This window comes from Narcine bancroftii, chromosome 5 (genome assembly GCF_036971445.1).
Source record: "Narcine bancroftii isolate sNarBan1 chromosome 5, sNarBan1.hap1, whole genome shotgun sequence".
In the NCBI taxonomy this organism is placed as follows: Eukaryota; Metazoa; Chordata; class Chondrichthyes; order Torpediniformes; family Narcinidae; genus Narcine; species Narcine bancroftii.
In genome coordinates this window covers 95,961,117-95,977,575 of record NC_091473.1, presented here as the reverse complement: position 1 = coordinate 95,977,575, position 16,459 = coordinate 95,961,117, and the positions used below count along the sequence as shown (strand labels likewise).

The 16,459-nt window shown below is 33.9% G+C and overlaps 1 protein-coding gene across 3 annotated transcripts in view; it reads right to left on the bottom strand.

Moving 5' to 3' along the window:
- The window catches only part of LOC138763749 (cystathionine gamma-lyase-like), a 109,781-nt gene that overhangs the window by 13,288 nt on the left and 80,034 nt on the right, over nucleotides 1-16,459 (bottom strand). For all 3 annotated transcript variants that reach the window (XM_069938450.1, XM_069938451.1, XM_069938449.1), the window contains 2 exons: nucleotides 8,059-8,136; nucleotides 5,373-5,525 (listed from right to left, as the gene is read on the bottom strand). In XM_069938450.1, coding sequence (XP_069794551.1) covers nucleotides 5,373-5,525; nucleotides 8,059-8,136 — 231 coding nt within the window. The remainder of the gene's footprint in view (nucleotides 1-5,372; nucleotides 5,526-8,058; nucleotides 8,137-16,459) is intronic.

Below are 16,459 nucleotides of genomic sequence, written 5' to 3'. Positions count from 1 at the left end.
AAAATTTTCCTCCCCATTATTTATCCAGTTCCCTGCGAAAGGTCACAATGGAATCCATTTCCATTCCATCTGCAAGCAAATAGTTTCAAATTCCAACTATGAGCCTGTTACATTAAAAACAATTGCATCATGTTTTTCCCCAGCATTCTACATCTGTGATCCCAAGTCTTGAACACTTCTAAGAAATGAGACAAACACCCACTACCAACAAAATCCTTGTACTGAACAAATTTAATGCATCTTCCCCATTTTGCTGAGAATAGTACGAGATAATATTTATCCTACAATTATAATTCACCTTTTGAATATTTAATTTATTCAACATACATGTCAAAAATTAAGAATATTATAATGCAAGTACATAATAAAATATTAACAAATATATACTAAAACTAAAAAACTATGAACTATAAAAAAACCCTATTAGCTCACCCTCCCCCAAACTAATCTAATCCCAAAACTAAAATACAAGATATTTCTTTATAATTAAGTAATTAATTTGGATTGCTAAAAGACCTCAAAAACATCATAAAGTTGTTATAATTTTAGGGAAAACTTCACTGATCAAGAAAGAAATTAATAAAATCATAATTTTAATTTCATTATTTTAGCATATAGACCCCAAATTTGCAAAAATAAAGAATATCCTTTAAATTATACGCAATTTTTTCTAATGGAATACAGAGTTGAATCTCAGCATGCCATCTATCTAATGTTAATGAAACATCGGATTTCCATGTTATGGTGACACATTTCCTTTCTATTACTAAAGCCAACTTAAATTTTAATTAGGAATCTGACAAACAATAATTTAGGAGTAACACTTTCAAAATTTCCAAACAAAAGTAATTCAGGACTTAAAGGAAAATTCACTCCCATTATCCATTGTAAAAATTTACTAATAGAAACCCAAAAAGGGTTAACCTTTGAAGAAGACCACATAGAATGAAGAAAAGTTCCAGTTTCTGTTTGACATCTAAAACAATAATCTGACAAACCCGATCTCCATCTCTTCAATTTCTGAGGAGTAATATACAATTGATGTAAAAAATTATAATGAAGTCATCGATATCGTCCATTAATAGTATTTGTCATAACCTCTTTACACATATTTTGCCAGACTTGTTGATCTATTATAGTGTCCAAATCCCGTTCCCATTTTTCTTTTGAATTAAACAAACTTACTTTAGATGTCTGTTCTTGTAATAATATATATGCAATTGAAATAAACTTTTAAATCATTTCATCAACCAGAATTTGTTCCAAATTTGAAAGATCTTTTAAAATCATTTCCAGTCCTAATTTCTCTCTCAAATAAGCCCTCAGTTGTAAGATATACCATACTTAATCATTAATTGATCATAAGACATCAATCTATTATTATCATAACAATCCCCCAAATTAGATTTCCTTGTGAGGCCATATATTTCAGAAGAATTATTGTTTGGGGAAAAAAGCAATAAAGGATTATTTAATGGTGTTTTTAATGAAAGAATATATCCATCAATTTCTAAGTTAACTTTATTCCAGATGTTCAACACATGTTCTAGTATCGGAGCTTTCTTATCTAATTTATATATAAACTCATCTGCTTTAATTTCTCGTTTATTATTTAGTTCAATATCCACCCGTGATGGTTTAATTTTAATGAACAAATCAATTAAAAATCTTAATTGTGCTGCTTTGTAATAATTCTTAAAATTGGGAAGTTGTAGTCCTCCTTGTTCATATTTCCATGTTAATTTTTCTAATGTCTTTCTTGCCATCTTCCCTTTCCAAAGAAATTTCCTAACTTGCTTATTTAAATCTTGAAAAAAAATTGAGGTAGAGATATAGGTAAAGTTTGGAATAATTTGAAAATATTGAAATCATGAAAAAAAGATTCATTTTAATACAATTAACTATCCCAATTAACGTAATCGGTAAACTTACCCATTTCTTTAAATCTTCCTCTATCTTTAAGTATTGGAATATAATTTAATTTATATAAATTTTTCAAATTATGTATACCTAAATATTTAATTTTATCTGTCCATTTAAAACAAACTGGTTGTCTTTTTACAAGTTCCATTACTTCACTTTTATCCAAATTTATCTTGTATCCTGAAATTTTACCATAATCTAACAAATGACTATAGAGTCTTGGTAATGGTATTTTTGTGGTTGAGTTAAATAAACAGGCACCATCAGCAAATAAACTAATTTTATGTTGTACCTGATTTATCTCAAATCCCTTTAATTGTTGATCATCTCTAATTTTTTTTGTGCAAGTGGTTCTATAGCTAAAGCAAACAAAGCTGGTGATAAAGGACACCCTTGCTACTAGATCTATTGGTAATCACTTTAGCTCTGAGACTTCAAAATAAGGTGTTAATTCAATTTATAAAGTTAATACCAAAACAAAATTTACATAAAACCTTAAATAAAAAAATTCCACTCTAACCTATTAAAAGCTTTTTCTGCATCTAGAGCTCAATAAGATTTAAATCTTTTTTTCTGAGCTAAATGAATTATACTTAATAACCTTAATATATTCTATGAAGTTTGTCTGTTTTTAACAAAACCTGTCTGATCCATATTTATTAAATCAGGATGATATTCATTAATCCTATTCGCCAATACTTTTGCTACAATTTCATAATCTACATTTAACAAAGATATAGGTCTATAAGAAGAAGGCTTTAATGGGTCCCTATCCTTTTTAGGAATAACCATAATTATCGCCATAGAAAAAGTTTCTAAAAGACAATGTTGTTTAGAAGCCCGTTCTATTAATTTCTTAAATAATGGAATCAATAAATCTTTAAACTCTTTATGGTATTCAACTGGAAACCCATCTTCACCCAGAGATTTATAATTATTTAAACTAGTAAGTGCATCATAAATCTCCTGCTCAGTAAAAGGACTCTCTATTTGATCTAAACTTTCTTGAGTCAAAGATGGTAATGTTAATTGTGACAAATAATTATCCATTGCCTCTTCATCTTGTAGTGAATCAGATGTATACAACTTCCCATTAAATTCCTTAAATACATCACTAATTCTTTGTGGCTTATATGTCACTTCATCATTATCGTGTTGTGTAGCATTAATTTTTTCTGGAAGATTGTTCTGCTTTTAATTGCCAAGCCAAAACTTTCTGATCTTTCCCCTAACTCATAATATTTCTGCTTAGATCATAATATTATTTTCTCTATATGTTATTATTGTGTTATATTCTAATTTTTTATTTACTAAAATTTTATGATTTTTGAATTTCATTTTCCAATAAAGTTATCTCCTTTTCCAATTTGTCTATATCTTTTATATATTTTTTAAGTATTGAAGAATAACTTTTAATTTGATCTCGTAAATAAAGCTTTCAATGTATCCCAAATAATAAACGTTATCTACTGAATTTAAGTTAGTTTCACAAAACAATTGAATATGATGTCCTATAAATAATCAAAAATCTGGTCTCTTCAATAATAGAGTTCAATCTCCATCTATAAATTAAATGTTGTTTTTCTGCAAATTCCAACTCAATTAAGAGGAGAATGGTCAGATAACAATCTAAACATAATCCACAGAAATCACTCGATAAATCCCCGCGATCTATAGTGGTCGACGATTACGCCAGCCAATGGCCTATCTCAGGCATCGCAAGCTTTGGGGGCCGACTTGTACGTCATTCAATGGGGCACCTGAGGCAGCAATAAAATCGGGGTCAACTTATATGCCGGATATACCATAAAACCGTTAAAATTAGGCTGAGGGGGTGGGGTTTGACTTGTACACTAAAATATACAGTAGTTACAAGTAGTTACACTAATTTTAATAAATTCAGAAATGGATAAACATCTAAAACTTGTCACATCAATGATGTAACAATACAAGTTTCCAAAATCAAGTGACAATGTTTTTACATTAACTATAATTAATTTTTGAACCTCACCAAAGCCTTCGACATCGTGAGCAGGAAAGGGCTTTGGCAAATATTAGAGCGCCTCGGATGCCCCCCAAAGTTCCTCAACATGGTTATCCAACTGCACGAAAACCAACAAGGTCGGGTCAGATACAGCAATGAGCTCTCTGAACCCTTCTCCATTAACAATGGCGTGAAGCAAGGCTGCGTTCTCGCACCAACCCTCTTTTCAATCTTCTTCAGCATGATGCTGAACCAAGCCATGAAAGACCTCAACAATGAAGACGCTGTTTACATCCGGTACCGCACGGATGGCAGTCTCTTCAATCTGAGGCGCCTGCAAGCTCACACAAGAGCAACTTGTCCGTGAACTACTTTTTGCAGACGATGCCGCTTTAGTTGCCCTTTCAGAGCCAGCTCTTCAGCGCTTGACGTCCTGTTTTGCGGAAACTGCCAAAATGTTTGGCCTGGAAGTCAGCCTGAAGAAAACGGAGGTCCTCCATCAGCCAGCTCCCCACCATGACTACCAGCCCCCCACATCTCCATCGGGCACACAAAACTCAAAACGGTCAACCAGTTTACCTATCTCGGCTGCACCATTTCATCAGATGAAAGGATCGACAACGAGATAGACAACAGACTCGCCAAGGCAAATAGCGCCTTTGGAAGACTACACAAAAGAGTCTGGAAAAACAACCAACTGAAAAACCTCACAAAGATAAGCGTATACAGAGCCGTTGTCATATCCACACTCCTGTTCGGCTCCGAATCATGGGTCCTCTACCGGCATCACCTACGGCCACCGAGACAAAGGTGCACCAAAGAAGAGGTACAAGGACTGCCTAAAGAAATCTCTTGGTGCCTGCCACATTGACCACCGCCAGTGGGCTGATATTGCCTCTTGGCGCCTCACAGTTCGGCAGGCAGCAACCTCCTTTGAAGAAGACCGCAGAGCCCACCTCACTGACAAAAGACAAAGGAGGAAAAACCCAACACCCAACCCCAACCAACAAATTTTCCCCTGCAACCGCTGCAACCGTGTCTGCCTGTCCCGCATCTGACTTGTCAGCCTGTAGCTGACGTGGACATTTACCCCTCCATAAATCTTCATCCGCGAAGCCAAGCCAAAAAAGAAAAGAAAAAGAAAGAATTAATTACACTGCCACTTCTTGTGGTTTGGTGAGCTACATCATAATGTAAGACACATTTGCCTCCACCATTTCTCATAGCAAAGGCATGAGCTTTCAACTCATTCTTAAAATGTTATTCTGGCTGCAGTTCTTGAAACAAGTGTAAACCGTTATCAAAACTAATATAACAAAAAGGATATAATGAGTTATTTTACAACTGAGAGTTAAGCAAAGTTTTGATAAAAATGCAACAAAGAACTGGTATAATTTATTTGACTCTTACCTTTACAGTTTGCTTATTCTTCAACAATACCACAAGAAAGTGTCCCATCACTCACCTGGGAAATAGACCTTTTCCACCCGAGGATCGGCCTCCAAAAACTGGGCTACAGCCAGGGCATTCTTGAAGTGCTGCTTCATTCGAAGGGATAAAGTCTTTAAGCCACGGTTGCACAAAAAACAATCAAATGGGGATGGAATCGCACCAATAGCTGCAACACAATTAACAAACCCACAAAAACTTATTTTTGTAAATCTCATTTTGTATATTGTAGAAAGGTTTATCTTCATTTATACACATATTATTCAAAAATTATAATTCAGAAATGCACATCAGATGCATTGATATGTCTAATTTCCCCTCTGACTCAGGGAGCCTAGAAATGCACATAGTAATCCAAGGGAGGAGGACATTTAAATTATATAAAAATCTAACATTACCTTACTTTTTTTCTCCCTTTTATTCTATTTCTTTTATATACAAATTCATCAAAATGATTTCTGCTAATTCTTCACAGCTTTATCAAATGCAGAGGGTAGCGCAACACTATTGCAGCACCAGCAAACCAAATTTGAATCTGGTGTTGAAAGGAGCTTATATTTCTCCCTGTGTCTGCAAAGGTTTTTCTCAGGAGCTCCAGTTTTCCCCACTTTCAAATCATATGGGGGTTGTAGGTTGATTGGGGTATTTAGGTGCCATCCTAAACATCTATTTTTTTTTTAAATTTTGTTTATAAATTTAAAACCACAAAAAAAATCTGATACCTTATACTTTACTATAAATCAACTTCTAATACATGTGTTACAAGAAATAGAAAAAGATAAGTAGAGAATTAAGAATCTTCCCCCCCTCCCACCTCCCCACTAACCCCCTTCTAAAGAGAAAGTATACAAGATTCACAACAGGAGTACTCCATATTATAAAATTACTTTTAATATAAAGAGACCTTTAGGAAAAAGGGAATGTCTGAATTTCATTTAAAAATTCAAACTGGTCCTTTGTAAATATAGGCACCATATTTTCCAAAATATATAGTATTTGTCAATTATGTTATTTTTTTCAAGTGGCATGCAATTCTGTACTTCTACATGCCATCTTTGCATTCCCAAATCTGTATCTAATTTCCAGGTTATAGCAATACATTTCCTAGCTATTGCTAAACCAATTTGTACAATTTTCACTTGATACATATTCAATTTTAATTTAGGTTTAACTCCTTTAATATCCCCCAACAGAAATAACATTGGATCCTGTGAGAATTTCTATCCAAACAAATTTAACCTTTGGACATTGCCAATTAGAATGTAAAAATGTATCGTCCTCCCGTCCACATCCAAAACATAATTCCAAAAAGGTATGGTTCAATCTATTTAATTTTTGAGGTGTCCAATATAACTGATGGATAAAAATATATTTACCAACCTATATCGCACATTTATTGTACTTTTCATACTTTCTCTACACAATTCAATTACGCTCATCTATTTGCCTATTCAAATTTATCTCCTATCTTTGTCTTGATTTATGAACTCTTACTTTTCGGGCTTTCTTTTATAGATTTCTTATAGATTTCTTTACATGTGATTCTGCTAACTGTAAAATTGTATCTCATTAAATCCTCATCATCTACATTTGGTGCATAAATACTCATAAGTGTCCACATTTCAGAATAAATTTGACAGTGAATCAAGACACATCTCCCATAGAATCCACTTTAACATCTTGAATTTTCACTGGTGACTTTTTTTTATTAATATTGCTACTCCTCTTGTTTTAGAATTAAAAGATGAAACCACTACTTGACCAACCTGTTCCCTTTTTAATTTTAAATATTCTTTCTCTTGAAATATTGCATTTTTGCAAGAAATATATCTACCTTCATCTTTTTTCATATATGCTAATACTTTTCTCCTTTTAATTTTACTGTTCAGCCCATTAACATTAAAACTAAGAAAATTTAACGAATTATTCCAACTTTCTTTCAATTCCATTCTCCCAGGTCTCTTCCATCAAATCGCTAAACATCTAATTTAATTTAAAATGCAAGAGAATTTCAACTCTACTAGACAGCTCTGCTAATAATGTACACACATTCAATTCTCTGCCCTAGATGATCACTGAAAGCAATTGCATCTTCTGGACGTCTTGTCTCCAAACATCAGCCATCTTCCTTACCCGATCTCCAAAATTTGTAACACAAGTCATTTTTCATTTTGGATGAAGAATATCAACCTGAAAGTTGAACTCTTTTCTCTCTCATTTTTATCAGCCTATTTCCAATATTTCCTGTTCTAATTTCAGAATTTTAACATGTTCTTTTGCTCTGGAAATCAAATTTTAAAAATTTCTTGATCATTTGTTTAAAGAAAGGACAATAAATATTCAATGTCTGCCATTTCTTTATAAATTCTGCTTAAATTATCTCCTTTCTTCGGTTTTTGATTTGTGATGGTAATTCTTTCTTTTGGTATTTTCTGTCTCTTACTTCACTTTCTTATCTGACTTTAAAACTTACCAGAGCTCATTAGATTAGTTAGTCTCCACTCTCAAAATGTTTACATTATATTCCATTTCTTTTCATAATTGCATCTTATTTCATGAATATGCAAAATCTTTACTCAGGTATCATGATAGATGATCGACAAAACACTATTTTTAAATTAAAGCATTAGAATAAGTTAACCTGCTATTACAAAACATTTTGGATTAGTTTATAAATAGAATTTAGAGTTGTAAATCATTACCATTTTGCAAGAATTTCAATTTTTGATAAAGATCTTCACGATTCAAGGAAGCCATGCCCATGATCACATCAGTATGACCTAGAAAATTAAGGGGGAAAAAAGAAAAGGATCATACACCAGCTACATAACTTTCAAGCAAAAAACTTAATGCTTTAAATTAAACGTTAAAACAAAACTGACATATAGAGACAGAAATCAAAGGGTTGTACGTGGTGTGTCTATTTCGATGCAAGGTGTATTGTAAGAAAGGCAGGTGAATTTAGAGCGTGGATTAGCAGGTGGAATTATTTCATTGTGGCCATTAGTGAAACTTGGTTGCAGGAGGGACAAGACTGGCAACTCGATGCTTCAGGATTCCGTTGTTTCAGATGCAATGAAAGGGGGAGTAGTGGCATTGTTCCTCAGGGAAAACTTCACAGCTGTGCTCAGACAGAACAGATGAGAGGGATCATCTAATAAGGCTATATGGGTTGAGCTGAGAAATGAGAAAAGTTTGACCATATCAATGAGGTTGTATTATAGAACACCCAATAGTAGTCAAGAATTGGAGGAGCAAATCTGCAGGGAGATAGCAAACAGCTGCAGGAAACAAAATTGTGATAGTAGGTAATTTTAATTTTCCATATATTGGGATTGTTAAAGGGCTGGATAGCTCAGAATTTGTCAAATGTGTTCAGGAAACTTTTCTAAAGTGATATATTGAGGTACCAACGAGAAAGAGTGCACTTTCTGAAAAGACTGAAGCGGGCAAGGCTACCAGCCACTATGATGTCAACCTTCTATAGGAGCTCTATTGAGAGCATCCTGGCCAGCCGCATCACAGTGTGGTATGGTTGCTGCAGAGAAATGGATTGGAAGTCAATCCACAGGATCATAAGAGTGACAGAGAGGATCACTGGAGCCTCCTTCCCCCCACCCCCCCCCCCCCATCCAGGATCATTGTCTGAAGAGGGTGTGCAAAATTATTGAGGACCCCTTTCTCCCTGAACACAGCATCTTTCAGCTGTTCCTGTCCAGAAAGAGATACAGAAGTATCAAAGCCAGAACCACCAGGCTGAGGAACAACTTCTTCCCATGGGAACTGACCAAACAAAGGAACTACTCACACTAACCATCTGAGACATTCATATTCATGAAACAATATTTATTTATTTGTATGGATTAAATACTGACCTGCATATCTATTGTTTGTCAATGGGTTGTGTCTATGTTTTTGCACCGAGGACCAGAGAACACCATTTCATCGTTTTGTACTTGTACGATCAGGTGACAATCACTTGACAAAATGTTAGCAAGTTTGAAGCATGCTGGTGTTTAGAGACTTGAGTGTCTTTGCAAACAGATCACTGTTGGTTAACATGCAGGTGTAGTTAGCAATTAGGAAGATGAATGGTATGCTAGCTGTTAATGTGAGAGGATTGAGGACATCTTATTCAATTAAATGGAGTCCTGATAGAATTTCTTTAAATATTGTCTATGTCTGAAAGATAGGGAAAGGGGAACTGCATCAAAGGCTCACCATATTATTCAATTCCTGGGATTCCTCCAAAGAGGGATTAACCACACTAGGCTATACTTGAAGTAATCTCAGAAATGTACAAGATTCTTAAAGTGCTTAATAAATGAATGTGGATTTGATCTTTCCACCCTCCTGTCAACTACCAGCTTGGGAGCATAGAGCATAGTCAGGGGTAAGTTTAATAATAAGGGGTCAGCCATTTATGACAGCTGAAAAAAATTCCTTCTTGCAGAATGAAAAGAGACAGAATTTGCTACCCAAAAAGGGTGCAGAGACTCAGTTCCTGACCATATTCAATTCAGGAGATTGCTATTTCCCCCCCCCCCCCCCCCCATTTAAGGGAATAAAGGGATTATGGTGTTAATGCAAGGAAATGGCCCCCAGTAATACTGAATGGCCACACAGGGACAAGGGACTGAATGAAGAGCCTAAGTAGTTTTTTTTAAAAAAACATACTTGTAGAAGATGTGTTTTTTTCCAAAACAAAACACATATTTGAAGTCACAATATAAAACAAAGATACAACGAGCTGGATGGAGGGGAAAAGAAGTGACCAGAGTCCAGGGTAGGATCTTAAAGTGAATCAAGGAAGATTTGAAAGTCAGGGAAAGTAGAAAAGAAAAATTAAAAGAACTAGTGACAAAATTGCTAGAGTTGAAAAGAAATGTACAGAAAGAGTTCAGTTTCCATCATGGATGAAGGTTTTCAATGGTCACAAAACATCACAGGTAGACAAAGTTTAAAATGATATCACAGGGTATTAAATATACATTAAAATGAAAAAAAAAGCAAATTCATTCAGTCATTTGTTTTTAAGAGTAGATTTTTGCAGCAGTGCAGTATTTGACAACTAGAATCTAGGAAGTGAACAATACTGATATTTTCGCACTAAGGTTAATAAATCACAAATATCAAATCAATTATCACTATGTTATAGCAGGACTTTAGCTATCTTCACAGACATCAGGTGGGGGGGGCGTGGCAAGATGACATAAAGGCAAGATGTGTATTCCACCTTCTCCCAGCTGGAACATTAAACACCCAACTTTAAGTTGTTTAAAATTAGTTAAAAATATTTTAAATTTTTTAAACAATAGTAAATTACTATGGCAACTAATGTAAAAAAATCTAAAGCTCAACTCCAAAAGAAATTGCTATTTAAAAGTATGGAAGAATTGAGGTCTACTTGTACAATGGAATCCTCAGAGTCGATTTTGGCAATTCCCAAGGCCCAGAGGACCCCAGCTCGGCCGATCTTGACACCGGCGCCGACCTTGTTCCCGCAAGATAGCGCTGGCACCCTGGTGAGCTTGGCCGCTGCCGATCCGTGCACACATGAAGCCGTGCACGTGGACGACATGGTCAACAGAGGGACCCGCGGCCCCATGATCTTGCCGGGCAGCCTGGGGATGTGCGGAGTAGCATTGGAAGATGCTCCGACGCACCCCGTAGCTTTGCCCGGCCTGCTTGGAGCATCACGAGTCCGGGAGCTCCTTGACAAGGTGTGGGCTGCGGGGGAGCTCAAGTGCCGGCGCCCCAAAGAGGACGGGGTGCCGGCATCAGGTGTCCAGATCCACAGCCGGACTGTCAAGGCATCTACACTGACAGAAGAAGAGGAATTACTTACCTTCGCAGAATACGTACAGCAGGGGGAGCCAGCAACCTATGAAGGTAAATTTCAAAAAGTGGTACCGGAATCTGGTATGGATCCAGTATTTACAGTTCTGGAAGGGATTGCCTATCAGATGGGTAATATGTCAAAACAAATATCAGATCAAATGAATCAAGGATTTATGGAGGTGAAAATGAAGATGCATACTTTATGTGAAGAAATGTTAAATATGAAGCAAGATATGAATGTAGTCAAAAGTTTCATTATTAGATGTATAAAATCTGTTGATACTGTACAAGAAAATTTTAAGAAAATTGATAACAGCTTTTTCTGAGTGTAAAAGTCAAGTGGAGCGTAATAGAGAAAAAAATGGAAGGATCTTTCATAGATTGGGGAATTCAAAAAAGAGACTTACTGAAGAAGATTGATTCTTTGAAAAATCAGAGTCGGAGAAATAATGTGAAGATAGTTGGTCTTCCAGAAGATGTTGAAGGCTCTGATCCTATAAAATTCTTTAAACGCTGGATCCCAGAAGTTTTTGGTAAAGAGTTCTTTCCTAAAGGTTTGGAGTTAAATAGGGCTCATAGACCTTTGAGAAGAAAACCACTTCCAGGACAACTGCCAAGAGCAGTTTTGATTCATTGTTTAAAATACCAGGATTAAGAAATGATTTTACGTATGGCAGTACAAAAAGCATGACAAAATCTATCTCCACTAATGGTTCAAAACAAGTGTTCTTTTATGCTGATTTGAGTCAGGAAGTTATTCGTAGACGGTGAGAATTTAATACGGCTAAAGATGTACTGTGGCGAAAAGGTTATAAATTTGCTTTTCATTACCCTGCAATTTTGAAGGTTTTTTATGGAAACTTTCAATCTTGATTTTTTGAAAATAATCTTGATCCCTTAGTTATTGCGAACTCTCTGCCAGAATTGAGAAGAAATGGTTGTTCTTAGCCTTTGTCTCCTGAAAGGAGATTAAATAGAAATGGAAATAGCAGTGGAAATGGAAAGAAAGAAGAAATACAGAATCCTCTTGATATCGAAGATCCGGAGCAATCGTTGGGTGTGGAGTTACTGGGTTGAAGATATGGACTATATTTGAATGTGTTTATCTATATAATAAATAAGTATCCGGCTGGGGGGGGGGGGGGGGGGTGGTGGATGACACTGAAAACTTGTTTAGTCATCTGCCACCAGTGGCTTTCCCACATCCAGTTTTTTAGGGTAATACTACCTTTGGGTGGATTTTTCTGCATATGTTTTTTTTTAATTTTTTTTTAAAGAGGGTTTTTTTCCCTCTTTTTAAAAAATCTTTGAAGGATTATAAAGGGGAGCATTATTTTTATAGAGTTTAATTTTTTAGTGTGTGTATTTACTAATAGTTAAAATTATGTCTAGATTGAATTTTGTAACTTTTAATGTTCAGGGGTTAAATAACCCAATAAAAAGAGAGTATTGACGTATATAAAAAAGATGAAAATTGATTATGCTTTTTTACAAGAAACACATTTGGACTGAGAAAGAACATTTGAAATTGAAAAGAAATTGGGTTGGTCAAGTTTTTTTATTCTTCTTTTAATTCTAAAGCAAAAGGAGTAGCGATTTTAATTCATAAGAACTTACCATTTGAATTGGAATCTACTGAAGTGAATGATGGTAGAGTTTTAAGAGTTAATTGTAAAATTTTTGCAGAATTTTGGACACTGTTTAATTTATATGCACCCAATACAGATGATGAGCGGTTTATTTCAGAAGCTTTTTTCTTGTTAAATCAGGCTAATGAGAATATTTTAGTGGTGATTTTAATTGTGTTTTGGATCCGAAGAGTATAAGGAAGTCAAAGATGGCAATACAACTTAATGCGTAAATGAAAGATTTAAATTTGGTAGATATTTGGAGAAAAGTTAATCCTACAGAGAAAGATTTTTCTTTTTATTCTTCAAGGCATGATTCATTTTCCAGAATTGATTTATTTTTGGTATCAGCACATTTTCAGGGTAGGGTACTGCGAACTGAATATAAAAGTAGAGTTATATCAGATCATTCATTATTAATCTTCTCTTGTGAAAGTTTGGAGATAGTACGTTCGACATATAGATAGAGGTTTAATGCAATGTTATTGAAAAAAAAAGTTTGTTACTTTTGTAAAAGAGCATATTTCTTTATTTTTGACTGAAAATGTTAATTCTGTAAAGAGTCATTTGATAGTATGGATGCTTTAAAAGCTTATTTGAGGGGACAAATCATTAGCTATTCTATGAAAGTTAAGAAACAATATATGGCAGAAAGTTTACAGTTGGAAAATCAGATTGCTGAACTAGAGAAGGACTTTCAGAAGGATACAACAGAAGATTTTAAAAAAAGTCCTATCAACGAAGCTAAAATTACGCTATAATACTTTACAAACTTAACAGTTTGAGTGCTTAATTAATAGATCTAAACAACATTATTATGAGTTGGGGGAAAGGGCTCACAAGGTACTTGCCTGGCAATTGAAAGCTGAACATATTAATGCTGTTAAGAAGAATTCAATAATAACTTACAAGCCTCAGGAAATTAATGACCAATTTTATTCATTTTATCAAAAATTATATACTTCTGAGGGGAAACAGGATAATGGTTCTATTGATTTTTATTTATCTAAATTAATGTTACCGGTATTAGATGTGAAAGTTATTCAGGAGTTGGAATCTCCATTTACGGATTTTGAAATCAAGGAAACTATTCAGGAAATGCCTAATGGTAAGTCCCCGGGAGACGATGGGTTTCCTGTAGAATTTTATAAACTTTTTTATGATGAATTTTCTAATATATTTGGGGAAGTGTTAAATCAAGTTACTGAAGATCAGAAGTTACCAGAATCGTGTTCGAGTGCTTTAATAACTGTTATCCCAAAGAAAGACAGAGATCCTTTTTCTTCATATAGACCTATTTTTTTATTGAATGTAGACTATAAAATTATGGCAAAAGTATTAGCTAACAGACTTGCTAAATATTTACCTAAATTAGTACAAATTGATCAAACAGGTTTTATTAAGAATAGAAATGCCTCAGATAATATACTTTGATTGCTTACTTTGATCAGTGTTTATCGGCGGCAACCTAGTCATCCTATGGTAGTTGCATTAGATGCTGAAAAAGCTTTTGATAGGGTTGAATGGGACTTTTTATTTAATATATTAGAGAAGTTTAAACTTGGCCCTTTCTTTATTGGTTGGGTTAAGGCTTTATATATGAATCCGATTGCGAGGGTGGTAACAAATGGACAGACATCTTTACTTTTTAAATTGACTCGATCAACTCGTCAGGGCTGCCCATTGTCGCCAGCCCTATTTTCATTGGCTATAGAACCGTAAGCACAGGTTATTAGACAAAATGAGGATATTAGAGGGATGAGGATTAAGGATGAAGAATATAAAATTCATCTATTTGCAGACGATGTGCTGATATATTTGACAGAGCCTGTGAGATTGTTGAAACAGTTACAGAAGTGTTTATTGAAATTTGGAGAATTGTCGGGATATAAAGTTAATTGGGATAAAAATTAAATTTTACCAATTGGAGTAGAAGATTATTCTGAACTTAAAAATATCACAAAATTAAGATGGACAAATAAAATCAAATACTTAGGTGTGTTTGTGAACAATGATTATCAATCATTATATCAATTAAATTATGTACCTATATTGAGGCAGATTTAATTAAATGTAAAGATCTTCCATTAACTTTAATTGGACGTGTTAATTGTATTAAGATGAATATCTTTCCTCGGATTCAATATTTATTTCAGTCAATGCCTTGTTTGCCTTCAAAGAGATTTTTTCAGGATTTGAATAAAGCAGTATGAGAGTTTTTGTAGAAAGGTAAATTAGCTTGAGTAGCGTTTTACAAACTTACTTGGAAATATGCATTTCGTGGCTTACAATTGCCACATTTTCAAAATTATTATAAGGCAGCTCAGTTGAAGTTTATTAGTAGATTGATGGATTTGGATCAACCACCTAGTTGGGCTAAGGTGGAGATATCACGTCTACCTAGAACAGAGATACATGAATTTATATTCTGTAGGAATTTGATTTTATTACAGGAATATGATATGCCAATACTGAAACATTTTTAAAAGATTTGGATAAAAATAAAATTTAGGGTCAAAAGATACATTACCAATTTTAACTCCATTATACAATAATCAGCTTATTCCTTTTTCAATATTTAATAGTTATTTAAAGATTTGGAATTCTAAAGGTATAAAGACAATACAGGTCTGTTTTGTAGAAGGACAATTTCTTTCTTTTATTCACTTGAGAGAACGATTTGAAATACCTTTAAATTCTTTATTTGTGTATTATCAGCTTAGGGCTTTGGTGAAAGATAATTATGGTAGAGAGGTGTATTTACCTACTTTGTCAAAATTTGAATCTTTGACTTCTACTATACCAAAGAAGGGTTATGTTTCAGTTATGTATAATTTATTACAAGACAATATGGATAAGTCAGATTGGGAAAAATCTAAACTTAAATGGGAGACTGATCTGGTGTTTACTTTTCCTGAAGATGATTGGGCGAACATGTCAGGACAATGTAATTAAATTGACTAATGTAAGATATGGTATGGTCAATTATAATTTTTTACATCAATTGTATTTGACCCCGGAAAAGTTTTTTAAAAATGGGTTTAGTAATTCAGAATCTTGTTTTAGATGTGGTTTATGTATTGGTACTTTTTTTTTTACATGCTGTTTAGACCTGTGTGAAAGTCCAACCATTTTGGCAAGAAATTAAAATAGTTTTGGAAAAATTGTATAATTTTAAATTACCTTTGGATCCAATGATTTTTTTGTTAGGAGATTTGTATTCATTAAAGGGAAAGGGTTTGGATAAAGTTCAAATTGCTTTTGTACGTTTGGTGTTATCAGTAGCGCATAAATGTGTTGCTATTACTTGGAAAGATAATGTAGAAATTCATATAATACGCTGGCATAATGAATTGAAAGCTTGTATCATTATGGAAAAAATTACTTATAATTAACATGATAATTATTCATTTTTGTTGATAAGTGGTTTCCGTATTTGAAATATATGCAATTAGATGTATTTTGAACTGTTATTAACATTTATATATTTTTTTATATATATGATTTATATTGTTGGCTACCCTTAAGGGAGCTAGCTGAGGGGGTGGGGAAGAAGGTTTTTTTTTATTGTTCCTTTTTTTGTTTTTTAAAAAAAAATTTGTTTCTTGTGTTTTGTTTTTTTTAATATAAATCT